Consider the following 19,815-nt stretch of genomic DNA (forward strand, 5'->3'; position numbering starts at 1 on the left):
AATCTGCTTTTTATTTGATATCAATTACAGCCAAACGGCTTTTTTATTTTACACCAGCAGGAGCACAGTGCTGTTTCAAGAGTGACTGACACAATTTTCATATCACCTGAAGACAGCTTTCCTTCTTAACTTGAGAAAGGGTGCGTTAAACCGCTCCAGGTCAAAGATTAAAACGCACAACATGTCGTGAATCATTCTCCTCCTCAGCCCAAATTCATTTCACGACCACCTCTGATCTCATATTAAAAATCAAATGAGTTTACTCTGTGACCCCATCATTTATGAAAATGTATTTCAGCTTTCACTAATAACGGACATTAATGCACAAAGGTCAGTTGATGGGATAGTTCACTCAAAAATGATATTTCTGTGATCATTTATTCACCCTTATGTTGTTCTGAACCTGATACAAAAGGAGAAATTTTGAAGAATGTCCAATTTTTTCCATGCAATTGCAATTAAAGGGAGCTGAAGCTTCAAAAGATTTGTCTGATTCGATTCGCAAGTTAAATTCCGTCAAAACGCTTAAAGTCGGCATGAGGCAGAAGTTGTTTTCTTCGCTATTGTGACGTATATCCAAGTGAAACGACTTCTTGAGCAAGAAAAAAAAAATGTACGTATGGCGGGATGTTATTTTGTCCATTGTGAATTGATTGGATGGTTGGATCGTTCTGATTTGCTATTGGTCGATCTCATGTGAGTGACAGATGCCATGCCCTTATGCCAGTAAACGCACATCATCAGAAAATTATGTGCACCGATAATTTAATAATAATAAATCCTGTAAGCTACCATAAAAAATAAGAATTGCTAATTTTTATTTCATGGTGACTAATAACACATTGGAGGATATTATCAGTAAATAATGGCTTAATTTCTGTTTGTCACACAAAGCTATTATATGACTTCATCATAGCTCCAGTCCCTATTCATTGTGATTCCATGAAAATAATAGGCAGTACAGTTCTCAAATTTCACATTTTGTGTTCCATGGAAGGAAGAAATTCATATGGGTTTGTAACAATAGAGCGAGTAAGGGTGTGTTCACACTCGTAGTTCGTAGTTCGGTTCGTTTGGTCCGGACCAAAAAAACCAAACATTTAGGCCTAGTCCTGGAGTTCACATTGGCATTTTAACACCGAACCTTAAGGCATAGGGATATGTTCACAACCTGACTGGTCGGCTTTTATTGCGTGTATTTCGTGACGGAGCTAACTGAACATCCAAAACAATATTGTGTGCTGGGATAAATGCGCTCGTTGTATGTGCATAGCCTACAAATGATGGTATTTTGACCAGATGACAACTCGTGAAGAGCTTATAAAATGTGCAAAGGAGTCAAAACAGCGGCAGGAATCCCTCCATCACACACACAAACGAAAATCTGCTGCGAGGAGACGCTGTTCTGATGCCTGTACCGAACTGTGATGGGCAACATCACGACTATGATGAGAAAAAAATTCTTTAAGGGTTTAAAGGAGCTGTATGTAAGAAATGTATTTCAATTAATCATAAAATGGTCCTGATATGTCACTAGACATTAAGAAATCATGTTCATTTCAAATACTTATATCACTGACAACAGTAGTCCGGCCAGGATATTGTCATTTAAAAGTGAAGAAGCCCTCAACTGATGTTGATGTTGTCATCTTGTGTTTTGGCCTGAAGCGCCACCCTCCACCTATCTACCAATCACGAAGTCAGTAGTGTTTCGGCATCCGGGTTGCCAGCTCAGCTCTAGTTACCACAGCTGCGGCTACAAACGTTCGTGCTGGATCCTGCAGCCTATCTGGCAACCTCGAGTCAGGGGGGAGGGGGAGGGGATACACCAGTCTACAGTAATTTGAAAGTGATTGCAGTACCAGTTTTGGCCACAATCTTACATACGGCTCCTTTAAGGGTCGCATCTTGTGACATCATGTCCTGTTTTGGTTCGTTTACATGTCTTTGGTCTGTGTTGCGTTCACATTTCACTCCAACCGGACCAGAGTTAGTTTGGAACCGGACCGAGACCCATGTTTTCAGCGGTCTCGCTCCGCTTGTTTGTTGCGCATCAGGGTTCAGATGGCAGCGTTCACACTTATTCAAATTAATAGCACTAACAGAGCAATCACACCAGAGTTCGTTTTAATCAAACCAAACATGAACACCCTAAATGACAGCAAAAACTCTTTATTTTTAATTGACAGAGTAAATCCGATACTGAAAAAGCTGCTGTTTCGAAAGTAGTTCTGCGCCAGAATATTCCGCTTACCAAGTGGATCTCGAGCTACTCTCGAGTAAATCCATTTACCATCCTGACAACACAAACACTCTCATATCTACTCATTAAAAAGCGACTTATTAACATTACAAAAAATGCGCACACTCACAATACAGAAAGAAATAATAAGGTTGCAGGACTGACAGCGAATAAATCACAGATCTTTTTGTGCAGCTATTGATTGTCATTCACAGCTGTAGCCTGCACATAAGCAACAGTGACAAAGCATCCATTATTGATTCTTCTATCTCATAGGAACCTCATACATCAGCCCACTTGAGAGCACGTTTGCCTCCACGCTTCCAAACAAAGCAGTATGCAAATTCCAGTAACTGGCAAAGTAAAAAAGATCCATCCACTAGTGCTGCATAATTATTATATACACCAAATTGAAGGGGGTGATATGTATATTTAGCCCTTCAATGGCTTTTAACCTGCTTGAGAACTGATTCAAATGTTATGCACTGAAAATGGATTTTTCAGGATTCTGCAATATGATTCTGCCTGATACAAAGACAGAGTCTGCAGAATCGTGGAAATCCCTGGTTGGCCTTTCTGACTGCTTGATATAGCTAAAACAATTATCTTGATAGTTCCTGCCTTAACGTGATTTTCTATAGTTCTATATGACCTTGATTTTTATGGATTTGTTCTTTCAGTCATGAGAATCATTTCAACCAAACAACCATTGAAGCCAAACAGATTCAGAAAATCCAGTTTGGAATAATAAAGACATATTTTTCCTACACTATTTTTCACTAAATTAACAATTACATTTTTATAATTTCCGTTTATATTGACCAATATAATAATACTATTGTAATAACTATAACCAACACCTACATACATTTTTTACTGAAACCTTCTTAATAAAAGTAAGTAAAATGCCACTTTAGTGAAGATTTTTGAATAATGACAAACAAATAACTAATCACATAACTAATAACTGTGGCTTTTTGTCTGTTAGCTTTAAAGCTAAAAACTGTGTGTTAAAATCGTACTCCTCAACATTGATGGAATAAATTGCAATAGAAAAAAAAAAACATTCAAAATTTACGCTTTTTCTCTTCTGGGAAAACAGACTAAAAATATTGATGACTCATCCTGCACTCAGGGGCGTAACCAAATGTTTGTCCAATCAAATGCCCTCTAGAATGAGATCACGTTTACAACTTTTAACTAAAGCCTATTGGCTATTTAAAAAGTCCTTAAATACTGTATGTCCTGCCCAAATTTCCTGTTTCACATCAAGCTATTTTCTTAACACTTCATTAACACTGAACAAAATAAAAAATGTTTTGTCAAATAACACTTAATAAAAATTGCATAAAAATCTTTATGATATTCACAGCGAGGCTGAATTTTAAATCACAAAACCACTGTGAATCACCAAGCCAAAGCCAACATGATACACAAACTAGTAAAGAACTCTTAGATTACAAAGGTTGCAAATATAACAAATCATGTGATATCACTATGTCAACAGCTAATAAAAGAAACGTATGCTTTTTTTATTGTATCTCCTTCATAACACAAAATGGAGTTTGACCCCGTTTTGTTAAGCTATCAAGCACACACGATCATTGCTGTTTATAATACATAAAATATACAAAGTATGTGCAAATGTTTTGTTTTTATAAGGGTTTCTGATTGGCAAAATTGAGCTGAAACGAAACGTATAATGCTTTGATAAATCAGATCCTTCAGAGCAATCATGCAGGAAGCGTAATCACGCTGGGTGTGATCCGTCTGCACATTAATGAGCATTTATACATCATATTGTTCCCAGTTAATGAGAGACACAAACAACCAAAGAAGGAAAAAGCACAGAGGGAGATGAATACAGGGGCGACACCCTGCCTGTTTAAACAAGTGTCATTCTCAAACACTTTCTTGTTGTGTCTTGTACAATCGCTTAAGTTTCTACTCACTGTACAAAAAATAGGTTTGACGCTCATAAAAAGAAACATTCAAGCCGTGTTATTATCAAAGCCTGCAGGCAGTTGGTCATGACAAACAACACATTATTTTATCAAATGTTACTTGAACACATACACTTTTGGGATGTTTTTGAAAGAAGTGTTTTATGCTCTCCAAGCTTGCATTTATTCGCAATTATTATTGGTGCTAAATTATTAATAATGGTTCTTATTATCAGTGTTGAACAGTTTTTGCTGGTTAATATTTTTGTATTTACTGTCACTTTTGATCAGTACAATGTGTCCTTGCAGAGTAAAAATAAAATTTTTTACTTCCCCCAAACTTTTGAATGATAGAGTATCACAGTTTCCACAAAAAAAAAAAAAACTGATAATAAAAAGAAAAGTTTCTTGAGCACCAAATCAGCATATCAGAATGATTTCTGAAGGATCATGTGACACTAAAGACTGGAGTAATAATAATACTGAAAATTCAGGATTACCGTCGCAGGAATAAATTACATTCTAAAAAATATTTAAATAGAAATCTTTTCTTTTAACCTGTAATAATATTTCACAATATTATTGTTTTTACTAATCAAATAAATGCAGCCTTGGTGAACATAAAAGACTTCTTTATTACAATCTTGAATGAGAGTTTGAGATTTGTGCAATTAAACGTTCACAGCAGGTCTTTAGATGTACGTGAATCTCTCTCCGCATGTTCTTTTAAGAAGAAATGATTGAAATAAAGAAACCAGCCATAATTAAAAACATTAAGCCTATGGAATCAGAATCACGGATCAGAAACACCAGAACTACTAACCGGTACGTCTCGTGTGTGTGAACTGTGAGGTGTGAGAAATCATGCTGTATACCGAGTTCAGCCTTCTCTTTGAGGACGTCCTTGAAGTTGAGGCCGCTGTTGAGCGTGGACTCTCTGTATTTGTGCAGCGCTTCTCTCTGGCCGTTCTTGCCGAGCTCCTTCAGCACGGTGGGTTTCAGGGGTATGGCCCGCAGACCCTTCTTCCAACTCCACAAATCCGCCACTGTCCATTTCACCAGATCCTCCAACTTCACAATGACTTTCTCTGAGACGGCGATAACTTCATCCTGTCAAGACACAAATGCAAAATGAGGAAGGACACAGGTCTGGTAAAAGTGGCTGAAAGAGGAACCAGGCAAAACATGGTAAAATTCCTAATCAAATGAAAACATTCACCAAATTGTGGCCACCAAACTACATGATTACACTAAACAACCAATATAAAAAAAGGGGTGGGAAATAAAACAGGATATAATATCATTGAAAGGAACCTCATTACTGTGTCTCTTAAAATATCTGATTTGACCTTGTGGTTTCCCCAAAAATTTAAAATGTATCAATTAATGATTGATGATATTTGCACCCTAACCCTAGCTTTCTACTTAAATATATTTTTTAAAGTGTAACTTATTCCTTATTCAGCATCTTTACTCCAGTCTTCAGTCACATGATCCTTCAGAAATCATTCTAATACGCTGATTTGGTGCTCAAGAAACATTATTACCAATGTTTTTGCTGCTTAATATTTTTGTTTAAAACCATGATACACTACCATTCAAAAGTTTGGGGTAAGTAAGATTTTTAGTTTTTTTTAAAGAAATGAATCATTTTATTCAGCAAGGATATGTTAAATTAATCAAAAGTGGCATGATTAAATGCATTTACAATGTTATAAAAGACTTTGATTTAAAATAAATAAATGATCATTTGAACTCTCTATCTTTAAAAAAAATATATTTAGTTTTTCACAATAATATTAAGCAGCAAAACTATTCTCAACACTAATATTGTTATTATTATTTAATTGAGCATCAATAATAACTGATAAAAAAAGATGATTTGAGTGCCAAATCATCATATTAGAATGATGCTGAAAATTCAGCTTCGCCATCACAGGAATAAATTACATCTTACAATATATTAAAAGAGAATTTTTATTATTATTATTATTATTGTAATAATATTACAAAATATTAATGTTTTACTGTGTGTTTGATCAAATAAATGCAGCCTTGGTGAACATAAGGACTTCTTTCAAAATCTTCAAAATTCTTATTCCAAACTTTTGACCAGTAGTGTATATTTAAAAACTGTTTAAAACGGGATCATTTTTTTATAGCATTTAATTCAACAGTTTTTGCTCTGATACCAGAATTGGTACTGAGAACCGAAAATGTTTTACTGGTATTGGTACCGATTACTGAAATTGACAACCCTAGTGTACAGTCCTAAAGATTGGATTTGAAAATTTGGGATAAGATTGCACAGCCTAGGATAAAAGACAAAAAGCACAGCCCTAACTGCAGTCATTTCTTATTTTTAATATACATCTTGAGCGAGTTACAATTCAAAATGTTGTAATTTGGATTGCAATTCCATTTTAATGTGTCACAACATCATTACAATGTCTTTGCCAAGCAGACTTGTTTGCATTATTCGCTTATAAAAGTGAAGTAAGAGCTTTGCTTGTGACCTGGCATGGGATAACAGACCAGTCCCAGTTATACAGGGAATCTGGGGAACAGATGCGTTTGTATTTGGCAGAGCCCCGGATCATGCACTTCTGACTGACCGTACAGCATGCTGAGAAAATTCACTGAATGCTTCCTTCGCATTGTTTGGCTTCGTTTCCCCAAGCTTGACCCAATAAAGGCGAGCACAGATCAGAGGGAATACCTGCTCTGCGACACTGGAATATAGTTCATATCTGCTGGATCTGCAGGCAGCAACAACTTTCTGCTGAACAGACCATGTCTAATTACGTCCTCTTTAAGTAGGGCTGTTTCTTTTTAGGTTTCAGATTTTTTTTCTTGGTTCCAAAGAATAGGTCCCATTGTCATGCTGTCATAGGCAAACAATTTATCTCTCGCACAGACAGCGTAATGGGATGAAAATGGAACTTTACTTGAGTGTACTTAACCGTAACATATGAAAAGGTTTATAAAGTTACCAAGAAGGGGGTTTGGCCTTAATAAAAGAAGCTAATGGAAGGATATGAACACGTTATCTGAGATTTCCTTGCAACAGGGCATACATGCATTCCTCTAGGTTTACATACCATTCCACTGCAACGAATATTGCAGTTAAAACCAGTTGATCTCAACTGGTGTGTTGTGATCCAAAAAATGGATGGCAAAAATGGCAAGAAGGATAAACATACCAAAGGAAAAAACAAAACATACTAAATCCAAACAATAAAATGCCACTAACTATAAAATTGTGCATAGTAAGGATGGCATAAAAAAAAATATATTTTTTTTTATAATAATAATAATAATAATAATTATATAATATATATATATATAATTACAAAATTACAAAATTTTAATAATAAAATAAAATAAAATAAAATAAAATAAAATAAAATAAAATAAAATATAATATTGACATGTCAAGAGTACTTTTGTTTACTTTTAATTTTGGTGCTGTGTTAGACTGCAGCTTAAATTTAAAATCATGGTCCTGAAGCAAAACTATGAGAACCACTAGTTTAAGTTTAAATGACCTTTTCTTAACCACTACGGGTGTAAATGGAAAACATGCGGCCCTCAAGATTGCACACCTCCAAATGTTTGCAGCAGAAAAATTAACCTAGCCTCTTCGTAATGACCATCTGAGCGCAGAGGTATTTGTTTTCACGCACCTATAAAACTAAGTGGGTCAAACACTGTTAATCCTGATGGCGACGCAGCAAAACTTTACTATGAGATCATGTGCCCTGCTCCGCCGCTTTGAAGCTCTGACTGCGCCCTGCTGCTTTGATCGAAATATTGCTTCATTGTGTAAATTCATTTAGGAGGAAACAAATAAAACAATAAAAAGATGAACAGATTGCATTCTATTATTAAGTGATGTTAAGAGAAAAATCAATCAAAGCCTTTAGCAGGTTTCGTTGCATTACTTTTGGAAATACACTCGCCTCCTTTTCATTACACTTTAAGAGTATTTAAGAAGCAGAGCTTAGGGTTGTAGACGGCGAAGGCCTCAACCAGCGTCACGCTGAGCCCGTCTCACTCCGTTGATTCAGGGGTCAGCTCAAGAATTCCCAGGTCACCGCAGATTTGTACACCTGCTTGCATGTCCATTTAATTATTGACCTGCTAATGCGAAAAAAGGGCCTTGCAGATCCTTAGGAAGTCTTTTTAAGTCTAGTTAAAAGTTAAATCAAGTATTCAGCTTGAATAATTACTCTGAGCTCAAACTAGAATAGATAGATAGATAGATAGATAGATAGATAGATAGATAGATAGATAGATAGATAGATAGATAGATAGTTTCAGCCCGACGCAGTTATCATTTTCACGTCCTGCGTTGTTACAAATAAGGACTATTCTAATGACACAATCGTTGGGAAACTTAATAACCAAATAAAATATCATTTTAAACATTATACTATATATATTATTTGTCAAATATTCAAAATATATCACCTAGCCAAGCTAATTTTTGTCACAACTAACAAAAAATGGCACCAGGCTGCAGATTTAAATTAATATATCAAATAGAAAGGCAGGAAAGGCACAAGCTTATGTTCAATCTAATTCATGTTCAATTTAATTTATGTTAATCATTTTGTTTATGAAACACCCAGAGATTCTCTTAATACCTGTTAATATTGGATGTCCCTAATTACTATGCATATAAACAACAGACGCTAAGACGACAGCTAATGCTTAATTGTACATAGTTAACACTTACTAATATTCCTATCACAATTGAAGCACTCTTGACTTAATGCTACGAACACAATTTTATATCATGGCAAAATAATATAGATCACAATAAAGCTATTTTCTCTGTAAATTCAATTCAAACTGCTTATATATTACCATATGCTAAGCCCTATGGATAGTCTAGTGAAATAAATCTGTTACAAGTGAAAGCTACTTTATCTCATTTGATAATTTTCTTTATTTGTAGAGTAAATAAACCAAACTCAGCTGGCGAAGATCACTTAAAAATAAATTTGATTTCTCCCTTTAGGTAAACTTTTACAGACGTTAATCCTTAACTTAACCACATCACTGGCATCCAGCTAAAAGTACCTAAGTTTAGACACAAATTGTCACTGTTTATCTTCTCATCTCAAAACTCCAGTGTTGCATTAAAAAGTCTGTTTTGAACATTCACAACAAAGACGAGACCCGTGGCTCCATCCTGCTGCAATTAGCACAGTCGCTGTCAAAGAGGCATGAACTGATTCAGAAATATCTAGCAGATGTGCAACTGAAATCTCTCCTGAATCTAATTCAGTTCCTTTTACAACACGCCAACAAAAGCCGTTTGTTTGAATGTGTCGAGCGGCGTGCTGATTGGACGTGGAAGTGCAGCGCTGCTTCAGAATGGGCCGATCTGAAATATGATGACACCGCCTTACAAAATTAAACCCATTTGTCAAGAAACGCGAGAGCTTTGAAAGACAATGCAAATGTTTGCTCATAATGCTCAGATGAAGGTTTAAGAAAACAAGAAATATCAATGTCAACCACACTAAAAAGTTCAAATAATCATGTTTTAACAAACGAGTGTCACTATTTAGATTTAGTGCCTAAAATGACTAGTCGTTTATCAACTAAGGTGGAGTATTATAGCTCAATTTATTTTTCCCTACTTGATATTTTTGGCAGTGGTTCTTTGAATGGAATAAATTGAGAGACGAAAAGAGGCTTTGTGAAGTATGTTGTGCTTTAGCACACCGTTATACTGCCAGCACAGTAAAGTCTATTCTACAGTACAATACATTTCATACATAACCCACCATGAGCAATTAATGTTACTTATTATGCATAATCCAAAGTTACTTATTATGCATAATATAAACTGAATAGGGAAAGTGAATGGTGACAAAGATTGTCCCTGGTCCCCACTTTCACTGTAAAAGTGCGGCCACATTAGCAACATTTTGGAAAAACTACGAGAGCAAAAAGATCCACTATCTACTGTATATTGTCAATAGAGCAGCGATGTATGAAGCACAGCTCACACAGAAGTCACTTTCTGTTGGTCAGTGTTTCGAATCTGCATGTCCAACTTGAACCCATCAAGAAATCTGCGTAGGGAAATCTTTCACTCTCACTAGGACTGAAATCATGACTGACGAAAAACCATGCTAAAAATTCCCGGCGGTTAGTATTTCCATTTCATATTTCAATTATCATTAAATCTGTAAATACTTTTAAGGAACGTATGAATTAATTAATTATATTAGCGTATAAGGGGGAAACCCGCCTACAGAAAAGTTTAGATGGCATTTGCTTTTCATCTTCCCTCTGTGTATTGTGTAATGCCTTATAAAGTAGTGTTACCGTGGAAACATCTCTACTTCTGCTGTTCCATAAGCGCCATCTACTGGCAGAGAGTGGATTTACATTTTCATTCAGCCTGTCTGTGGTTTTTGTTCAGACCGATGCAAAAATCGAACCAAAAATATCAACACTTTGGAAATTAAGGTAACCTATGCCGAATTGGAGTAGATAAAATACCTTCTTTTTTTTTAAACAAAAACGCTGGTGGGGAAACTTTGGAATAATTAAGATAAAAAGTATTTTATGTTCACCAAGGCTAATTTATTTGATCAAAAATACAGTAAAAAAAAAAAAAAAAAAAAAAAACATTATTAGTGAAATATTATTATTAAAATTTAAAAGAACTGTTTTTAATTTTGATATATTTATATTTGATGTATTTTAAAATGTCATTTATTCCTGTGATGGCAAAGCCGAATGTTAAGCAACCATTAACGTGTTATTTTAAATTATAATTAGCTATGTCACAGCATTACTGTTTTACTGTGTTTTTGATTTAAAAAAAAGAAATGCATTCTTGATGAGAATAACATATATATATATACAGAAAACATTTTAAAAATCTTAATTACTCCAAACTTTTGACGAGCAGCGCATGTTCCACACAACAAATAAAGTCACACAGGTGAAAACATAAAACAGAGGGAATACGGTAATAAAAAAATCCGCCTACTAGTCACCACACAGTCAATTATGAAAATATGTACTCTAGCACATCCCTAACTGCCACGGGAAAGTAAATAACATGTTACGGAATGTTACCTACAAAAGGAGTGCTGATTTCATTTGAACTGTAAATTTGTCTTAGGGATTCAAACACAAACATGGACTGATGCCAGGCAGCAGAGATGTGTCTGGATCTCTGCCACGTGCTTCCTGCACAACTCCCAATCTCCAGGTTTGTAATTCACATAACAGCTGAAAGAAGCAACTAATAAGACATTAGCGCCCTTCCCTGGATCCTTTGATGTCACTGGCACTCAAAAACAGGATATTTGCAAGCTTATTTGCACACGCAGCCATTTACACATGGTCTATAAATGCACAGCACTGGAGGTTTCATATGGATATGTAAACTATGCCTGTTAGACAAAGTGCACAGTGCTTGCTGGAATCTGATCTGGAATCTATTTATAAACCACCAACCCCATTTAGTTCTGCTCTTATGTCACATAAATGCTATTCAAGAGTATTGCCAGTGCGGAGTCTGTCGACACAGCGTTAAAACCCCTCTCACACACACACACTAAAACAATGATATTACGAGCTAAGGGACGGACTCAAGAACAACTGGGTCCAATTAAACCCTGAAAAACTGTGAGAGCAGTGCCGAGCTTTTGCCAAAACAATTCCTCCCTATAAAATGACACATATTTTCTGTGAAATACAGTCACAGATGAAATATTGGCTGAGCTAGGGAGTAGTTCTGCATCTTTATTTCTGAGAAGAGGAAAAAAAGTTTTACGCTTTAGGATAGATTAAACAAGATGAAAGAGGAAATATAATTAGAAACAAACAGATCCGTGTGAAGCCGAGCAGAACGGCAGTGCTAAAGAGAGAGAGTACAGTGAGACTGTACGCCTAAGAATTTGCTGGCCCAGGAGGGTTTGATTCAAAAAAATCAAAAGCTGCACGTCTTCACATGCAGGAGTGTTATGTTGCCCTCTCTAGGCACAAACTCTAAGTGTTAAATTTTATCGGCCGGCTGCCAGAAAGAGATCACTCCAGGCCTGTTGCTGTTTCAGCCACTGTTATCCTTCTAATGAATGACTAACCCCGGCCAGAAGGGAAATTACATCACCTGGGTGTAGAAACAAAAAGGCAAAAGCAGAGTGGCCCTGTTTTATCACACAACTGTACTCGCATACCTTCCTGTTTGCATACATTGCGTGCTAAACATTAGCACATTGCAGAGTCTTTGCAGTTGAACATTCAAATAAGACAGAATGCTGATCAAGTGTTCAAACAGTATAGATTCAGAGGAACCCAGATCAGTGGCTCTCCAACTCGCTTCAGGCTTTTACAATAAACATCAAGCAGCGGTTCAACACAGTGTCGATATCGTTTAGCGCACATAAATGTCAGACTTAAATTAAAAATGAAAGATTTACATTCATTAATATGACATTTGATAATTATTAATAAAAATAGCAAACTATATATATATATATATATATATATATATATATATATAAGTAAAATATATAAGAACAGATAAAATACACACATTTTTAGATTGTTAAATTAAAAGTTAAATAAATTAATATATAATTACAAATTAAATTATAATTGTTTTAATTATTGTAATTTATTATAATTATTATAACAAGTGTTATAATATTATAATTGCACAATATAATGATTATAATAATTATAATTAAAAAACATAAAAAAATAAACTAAAGTAACAGTGTAGTCTAGTCACCAGTGTAGTCTAGAATGTTTGTTTTCCTTTCAGGTATGCAATTTAAAAGTAGCTTATTTTGTTATAATAATAATAATAATAATAATAATAATAATAATATTATATAATAATTTAAATATATATATATGTATATATATATGTATATTGTGTGTATGTATATATATATATATATATATATATATATATATATATATATATACATACACACATTTTATATATATTTTTATTATTATTATTATTATTATTTTATTATTATTATTATAACAAAATAAGCTACTTTTATATTAAAAAAAGTAACTACAATTATTTGATTTTATATTTTATTATTATTATTATTCAATTATTTATATATAAATGTTCTATACATATATATATATATACACACACACATTATATATATATATATATATATATATATATATATATATATGTGTGTGTGTGTGTGTGTGTGTGTGTGTGTGTTGTTCACACACACTTAATATGACGTAGATCAGACAAAGACTGACTGAACAGACGGAACTTAAATACAAACACAGATGAACACTGATTAACAGAACACAGGTGATACAAATAACGATGATGACTAAACAGGTGACAAAACTGAACTGATGATGACCGTAACCATGGATACAAAGGAGTGGCAGGAAAACAGAACAAAGGAAGACATGTGACTAATGAAAACAAATGATATTATTATACATTATAATATATTATAATATTATATTATAATAATCATACATTATTAACTTATATTACATATGTATAAAGTTAATAATGTATAATTAAATTAATAAGTGTAATAATATCAAACTAACCAATAATAACACACCAATGTAGTCTGGGTCATATTTTCTTTCGTAGCTTCCGTGGATGCAACCTCAGCATCTATCTAATTTGGCTAGTATTTTAAATTTGCATAAAAATACTGCCTTTCCTCTGACATTTTAAAAGTTGTTCCACCCTACTTATCCACGATTAAATTCTAAGTTGCACTATTATTTGCATTTAGCACAGTTTTTCTGCATGCTCTTTGCGACCCTATAAGAAACAATCTGTGACCCATTTCTGGGTCATGACCCATCCACTGACTTTGTTCTCGTAAATAGGAAACATGTCTGTTATTGTACTATTAGCCTCTGCAAATGCATGGCAGTTTCTGTGATAGCTGATTAACTTTATTAGCGGTCGCTAGGGTTATTCGCTGCAAATGCAAATGTAATTTAATTGGACAATCTGCTGAGTGCATCTGAGGCTGGCGAGTTGTGAAGCTCACATTACTGCAGGTGCTTTGGCTGACACTTAATCACATTGTTCTTTAAATTCACCATGTCTCATTTAGCAACTACACTGGGAATGCACAAAAAAGTGGCGAACATTCTTCACAGTTTTTCACACAATACTTGTTAGGACATGTGTAAAACAAAGTACACTCCATACTCAATATTACAACAAATAAGATATGCACAACATTGCAGAATTTCAATGAACACTTTTACACAACATTACACAACTTCTGTTAATCGGCCAATTAGACAGTTTAATGGCCAAATATTGTCTGATTAGTACTCGGTACGCTCTTAGAAAAAAGGCTCAATGGGGTTCAATACAGAACCTTAGGGTTCTTGATGCTTTGTGAACGCTTTAAGCCAAAAAGGTTCAAAATAAGGAGAGATGTCTTAAAAGTGCACTGTGCAATTTTTAGTGGCATCTAGTGGTGAGGTTGTGAATTGCAACCAACAGAAGTTATGGTGGCCGAAAGGAAAAGATGTCGTCGTCTGAGACAGCAGAGAGTAGCCAGTTCAGCAATGAGGTTTCTTTACAAAGATAAATTAAGAAATTAGGTTTACTTTATTATTTAGTAAAACGATATGTTATTGTGAATATTATTGTTACTTGTTCATCATTGTGTCAGTGTTTTATTCGCTGACTTTAGCTAGCTTCTTTGCACGAAGAACAACATAGTGACGAAACGCGTTGTTGGCGTGTTGGCGCATTTCATTGTAAGGGGACCCGCGGTGTATATAGATATAAATGGCTCATTCAAAGGTAATAAAAACAAACATTAAGCCCGAGGTCCGACCCGACCCGAGTCATTTGATTATATTTTTGACCCGAACCCGGCCCAAACCCGCGGGTCCCGTCGGGTTTGTCGGGCCGACCCGACCCGTTGAGAACTCTAATGTAAGGTCTTTATAGTACATAGTTATTGCATTTCTGTCAACAGATCCTCCTAAATATTACACAATGCACCTTTAAATGATTGCATAATACTTTCGTGTTTAACAGGTTATTTAAATTTTTTCTACTGATAAAGTATGTTTACGAGCTGTTTAATTCATAAAATTTTATTAGAATTAAAGCTAGGGTAGGCAATGTGTTTCATAAAAACTATTTATTATACTGCTTGAAACTCTCTTTACATCCTGATAACCAACAATAATTGATGTGGTCTAAATATAAAAATATATATATATATATATATATATATCTTGTGGATGTCTCAGGATTGTCAAAGTTTGTCCAATCATTGTATTCGGTCCGAATGAATTGATAGGATGCCCTTTTTGGCATGGAACATGTATTTCCATAATTGTACACGTCCTCGGACTCGGAATTATGCAATTCTATGGCAACACCAATGCAGCATTCTGAGGTCTCTAAGTTGCTTTACATTTATTATTATTGTGAAGTTTTTGAGACATGCTTTGAGACATGAGGTAATTTAACGCCTTCTCTCGCGACGCTTTGCAGACTCTGCTCTGTCTGTACGTGTTCATGCGTTTTGAAGGAGGCGTGGCTTTGGAGACGCAAAGGAGGGTGGGATCTTTACTTTTTAAAGCTAGCTTGCTATTGCTAGTCTCTTAAATTGCATACCCTACCTTTAATTAATTAAAACTAAACTAAATCCATAAAATGATCCCATGATTGGAACCCTTAAAAGCTTGAAGCGCTTTAAGGTTTTATATAGAACAGAACCTTTTATGTGTGTTAACAATAATAAGCATATGCTATCACTTCTAAGACTAGTTATTGTTCCCAAAATGGACTAAAAGCTAATTGAATGCACCATATTCTCAAAACTGTAAAGTGTACCTAAGAGTGGAGCATTGTCCTTGGCTCCCAGGCCGTTTCAAGATCAGCAGTCATGAATGCGTAATAAATTTGAAAAGCAAATAATTGGCATTGCTGCTGAGTGGGGGAAGGGAGGGAGGCCGGTGGCAAGTTGGAAAGAGGACAGAGCTCTGATCAACTGAACAAACAGTGCATTAAGACTAATGCTTTTCCTCAATAACACCTCGTTACATTGTGTAAACGCCATGTTTTCAAGGTCGATCCCGGCAACAGTTTATGCTTCCACCTAATATTGATAATAATTCAGCAAAGCAACCTTGACATTTCGACAGGGCTTCACACAGAACCTGTTGATTATTTTGAAAAGGCTATTTGATCCTCCACTCCACGGGGGAGGACAGTAGAACGGTAGAGGTTCACACACAGCAGAATCTCTTTTTGTATTCGGGATCGGTGATTACATGAGCAGTGCAAGATAAAACAGGTACAGACCTTGTTACATTACCCATGTAAGAACGCAGCTGTGCTTGCTTTGTTAAAACAGCAATTGCAACACAATCGATAACCACAATGAATGGGAAAGCTTTACATTACAGTTTTTACACTCTCAAAAATACTGCTTTTAACAAAAATGTGTTTTATGTGTGTCAAAAATAATATCGGTTATACAATAAAAGTAATAAATAATATAAAAGGAATAAAATGATGATTGGTTTGACTGATATTTTTCACCAATATTTACAATCTGCTACTTTGGTTATCTGGTTAAACGGTTATCTAGTTATACTGTAATCAGTTATCTTATATTAAATGGTTATCAGCTATATTTGTGTGTGTGTGTGTGTGTGTGTGTGTGTGTGTGTGCGTGTGTGTGTGTGTGTGCATGCAGTCTATCAACTTCAGCTAAATACATAAAGAGTTGTTAATATAGGCTACAGTAACATAACAGAAAAATCTGTTCTTGCCCATTAAAGGGTTCTCTGTAGATGTAATGTGAAAATCATTATTAATAATTATTGTTTATAATAAAAAGAATAATCATAATATTTTACTGTTGTAGTATAATAATTATTTAGTTATCTTTGTATTAAAAAGTAATCTCAATAAAACCATTAAAATTGGTTTGGAATATTAGCCACTGGACAGATAAAAACAGTTGTTATCAGTTAACAATCTCTAATATTAATGACTGCCTCAACCTGACTACATTAGCTTGCACAAACAAAACTCGTGTTTAATGATCAGATCAGGTAGAAACGCCTTTACAAATGCAGTTGTACCTACTTTTTCACACTGTACCCTACAGATATCACGTTATTATTACGAATAATTTGCACGCGAAATGATATATTACATGAATATAATCATCTATCACAAAGTAATTACAAGCAACTCCACAACACAATAACATGAATTAGTTATTGTTAATAGCATTTAAACCATACTTAAGTAAATGCACAGCAGCATAAACAAACACAGTATTGTGAAAGAACAATGTTTCAGTACATCAAAGGGTTAAATCCCCAGAAAGATTTTTTTTTTTTTTTTTTTTTTTTTTTTCTCGGGCAAACACATCTCAGCTAATATGTAATGTGAAATGAGGCTGCAGCACTTTGACATAATAACCTTCATAAATGTCACTCGCTCGCTTTAAGGCACAGCAGCTGCTTGATCAGCGTGCCGTTATTAATCAATTCCTTGATATTAGTTCACATTAAAACATCTGCCTGAGATATTATACAGCATAACCCATATATCATTAGCGACGATCAGCAGCAACAGTATACTTTACATCGATCGCCCGTGCATTTATTTATTTATTTATTTATTTATTATTTGCCTTGATCTACGCGACTCATCAGAAGCAACACTATTTTATCAACAATCAGCAGATCGCAACGCCACAACGAGGCGCTTCAGTCGTCAGTTTCCGCACTATTGTAGCCCTATATCAGATGAAACAAGCAAACACTGATGTGACAACTTCACACAATGGCATCATTCTCATCATCACACGCTGTTTGAAATGCATGCGCTAAACGCTCGTATGCAAATGAGCCGAGGCGAAATGAACACAAGGGTCCACTATGACTGCGTGTCTATTATTAAACGCGATGCATTAGATGTCTTGTGATCAGACAGCGGAATAGATGCGATGCAAAGCCACACACACCGCTCATATTTCATCCCTACCACAATAAACACATCGCGAAGGGACGGAGCCCTTCATAGAAAGCAGCAAAAGCAAAAGAAACCTGCCATAAATTACCTCTCCGTGAGTGACATTTCTGCCCTGGGGAGTATCTTCTGGGAGAAAATAAAGTTTGGAGCTGGATAGAAGTTGCTTGGTTGTCCTTTCCTCCCATAAGAGCTGTAGTTCTGCTATGCAGATGGGGTCCCCTGCTTTACATCTGACCAGGAAAAAATCACCCAGGGACAAAATTCTCGCTTTGCCTTCAAGGTGAAATCTAAACGCCTTGTAGAAAATGTAAGGTCCGTGCAAACCACAAGGTGAGCCTACCCACTGCGGAAACACAAATAGACATGCCATATTTATATTCAGCAACATTTTATATAACATGGGATCAGAGGCGAGCAAAGCATTCCAGCTGATCACATGATAAGTCACATTCTATATAAATATGAACAAATAAAATATTAACTTTTGTCGTAAAGTTTCTTCCATTGATTCCCTATCATAGCATTATGACTAAATGCGTGCGCGCAATAAATTCATTAGACGCAGAAATGAAAGCGGAGTGGATGATATTACCAGGAGTGAGTTGGGCTCCATCTCGTCGCTCTGAATTGATTAAACTCAAACATTCTCTCCAAACTTGTTGGCTTGAATGGATCACCGAAGGTCCTGGAAGGGCAAAATATCAACGCGCGCATCAGCGCGACGACCTTCAATATGAAACCTACACACTGCGAAATTAACTCACCTAAAATGTCCGCAATTGATGTCTAATATTTTTTCAACCTATATTATTTCACTTACGGTCATTTTGGTACATTTTTTGCCACCGCGTGTTCATATTAAATTCGTGAATGCGAATGGAGGCACGTGCATGTGCGGTCCCTCAGACTCCCGAAGTCGTTTTACAAATTCTAAACTCCACTTTCGACAAACCCGGCTACTAATTACGAAACTTCTCAGAGTATAAGCATGAGTTATAAATAAAGTGATTTTTCAGATACAAAACGGACGGCTGTATGTGATAATATGCGCGATGACGTGTGTATGTGTCTGTCAGGACCTGTGTAAAGAAGGTTTGTATGAGTGTACCGAAACATTTCCTGCAGAGATTCTTCATTTTATTTCTCGAATGCATTAACTGTACATTTAATATTATCATTATACTAATGCGGCAACATTAACGCGTGTGAAGGAGCCCGGATGTGGCGAGATGTAATTGGAATTCTAACCATCGAGAAGCGCCGTTTATGACCGCAAACGCTGTTGAAATGTATCAAGCGCGTGTAAACGCGACTAATGGAAACATTGTAATAACGTCCTTTGAATTGTTGCCATTATGGCCGCTGTGATTTGAACATGGTGCTTAGCAGTGATAGAAAAGTAATATTGCGCCCCTCTTGTGTGCAATAGGCGAATAAATGTCATGGTGAGAAATGCGTTTGTTTGATAAAAGAAATCAAACGTCTTTCAAAGCGACCAGACTCCTAGTCACGCTTTTGTTGTTGTTGTTGTGATTTTTTTTAATCGAAATGTTATTTAGTCGCGGGATTGGTTTTAATGAACAATTTGATATTGCCATCGAGCT

The 19,815-nt window shown here is 35.4% G+C and overlaps 1 protein-coding gene across 1 annotated transcript in view; it reads right to left on the reverse strand.

Moving 5' to 3' along the window:
* arid5b (AT-rich interaction domain 5B) overlaps window positions 1-18,874 on the reverse strand; it is a 110,836-nt gene extending 91,962 nt beyond the window's left edge. Inside the window, exons 1-3 of the mRNA XM_084135296.1 lie at window positions 18,804-18,874; window positions 18,300-18,554; window positions 5,061-5,295 (exon numbers count right to left, since the gene is read on the reverse strand). Coding sequence (XP_083991422.1) covers window positions 5,061-5,295; window positions 18,300-18,554; window positions 18,804-18,824 — 511 coding nt within the window. The 5' untranslated portion in view covers window positions 18,825-18,874. The remainder of the gene's footprint in view (window positions 1-5,060; window positions 5,296-18,299; window positions 18,555-18,803) is intronic.
* Between the last annotated feature and the right edge of the window lie 941 nt (window positions 18,875-19,815).

This window comes from Abramis brama (assembly GCF_963993115.1).
Source record: "Abramis brama genome assembly, chromosome: 14".
NCBI classification, from domain to species: domain Eukaryota; kingdom Metazoa; phylum Chordata; class Actinopteri; order Cypriniformes; family Leuciscidae; genus Abramis; species Abramis brama.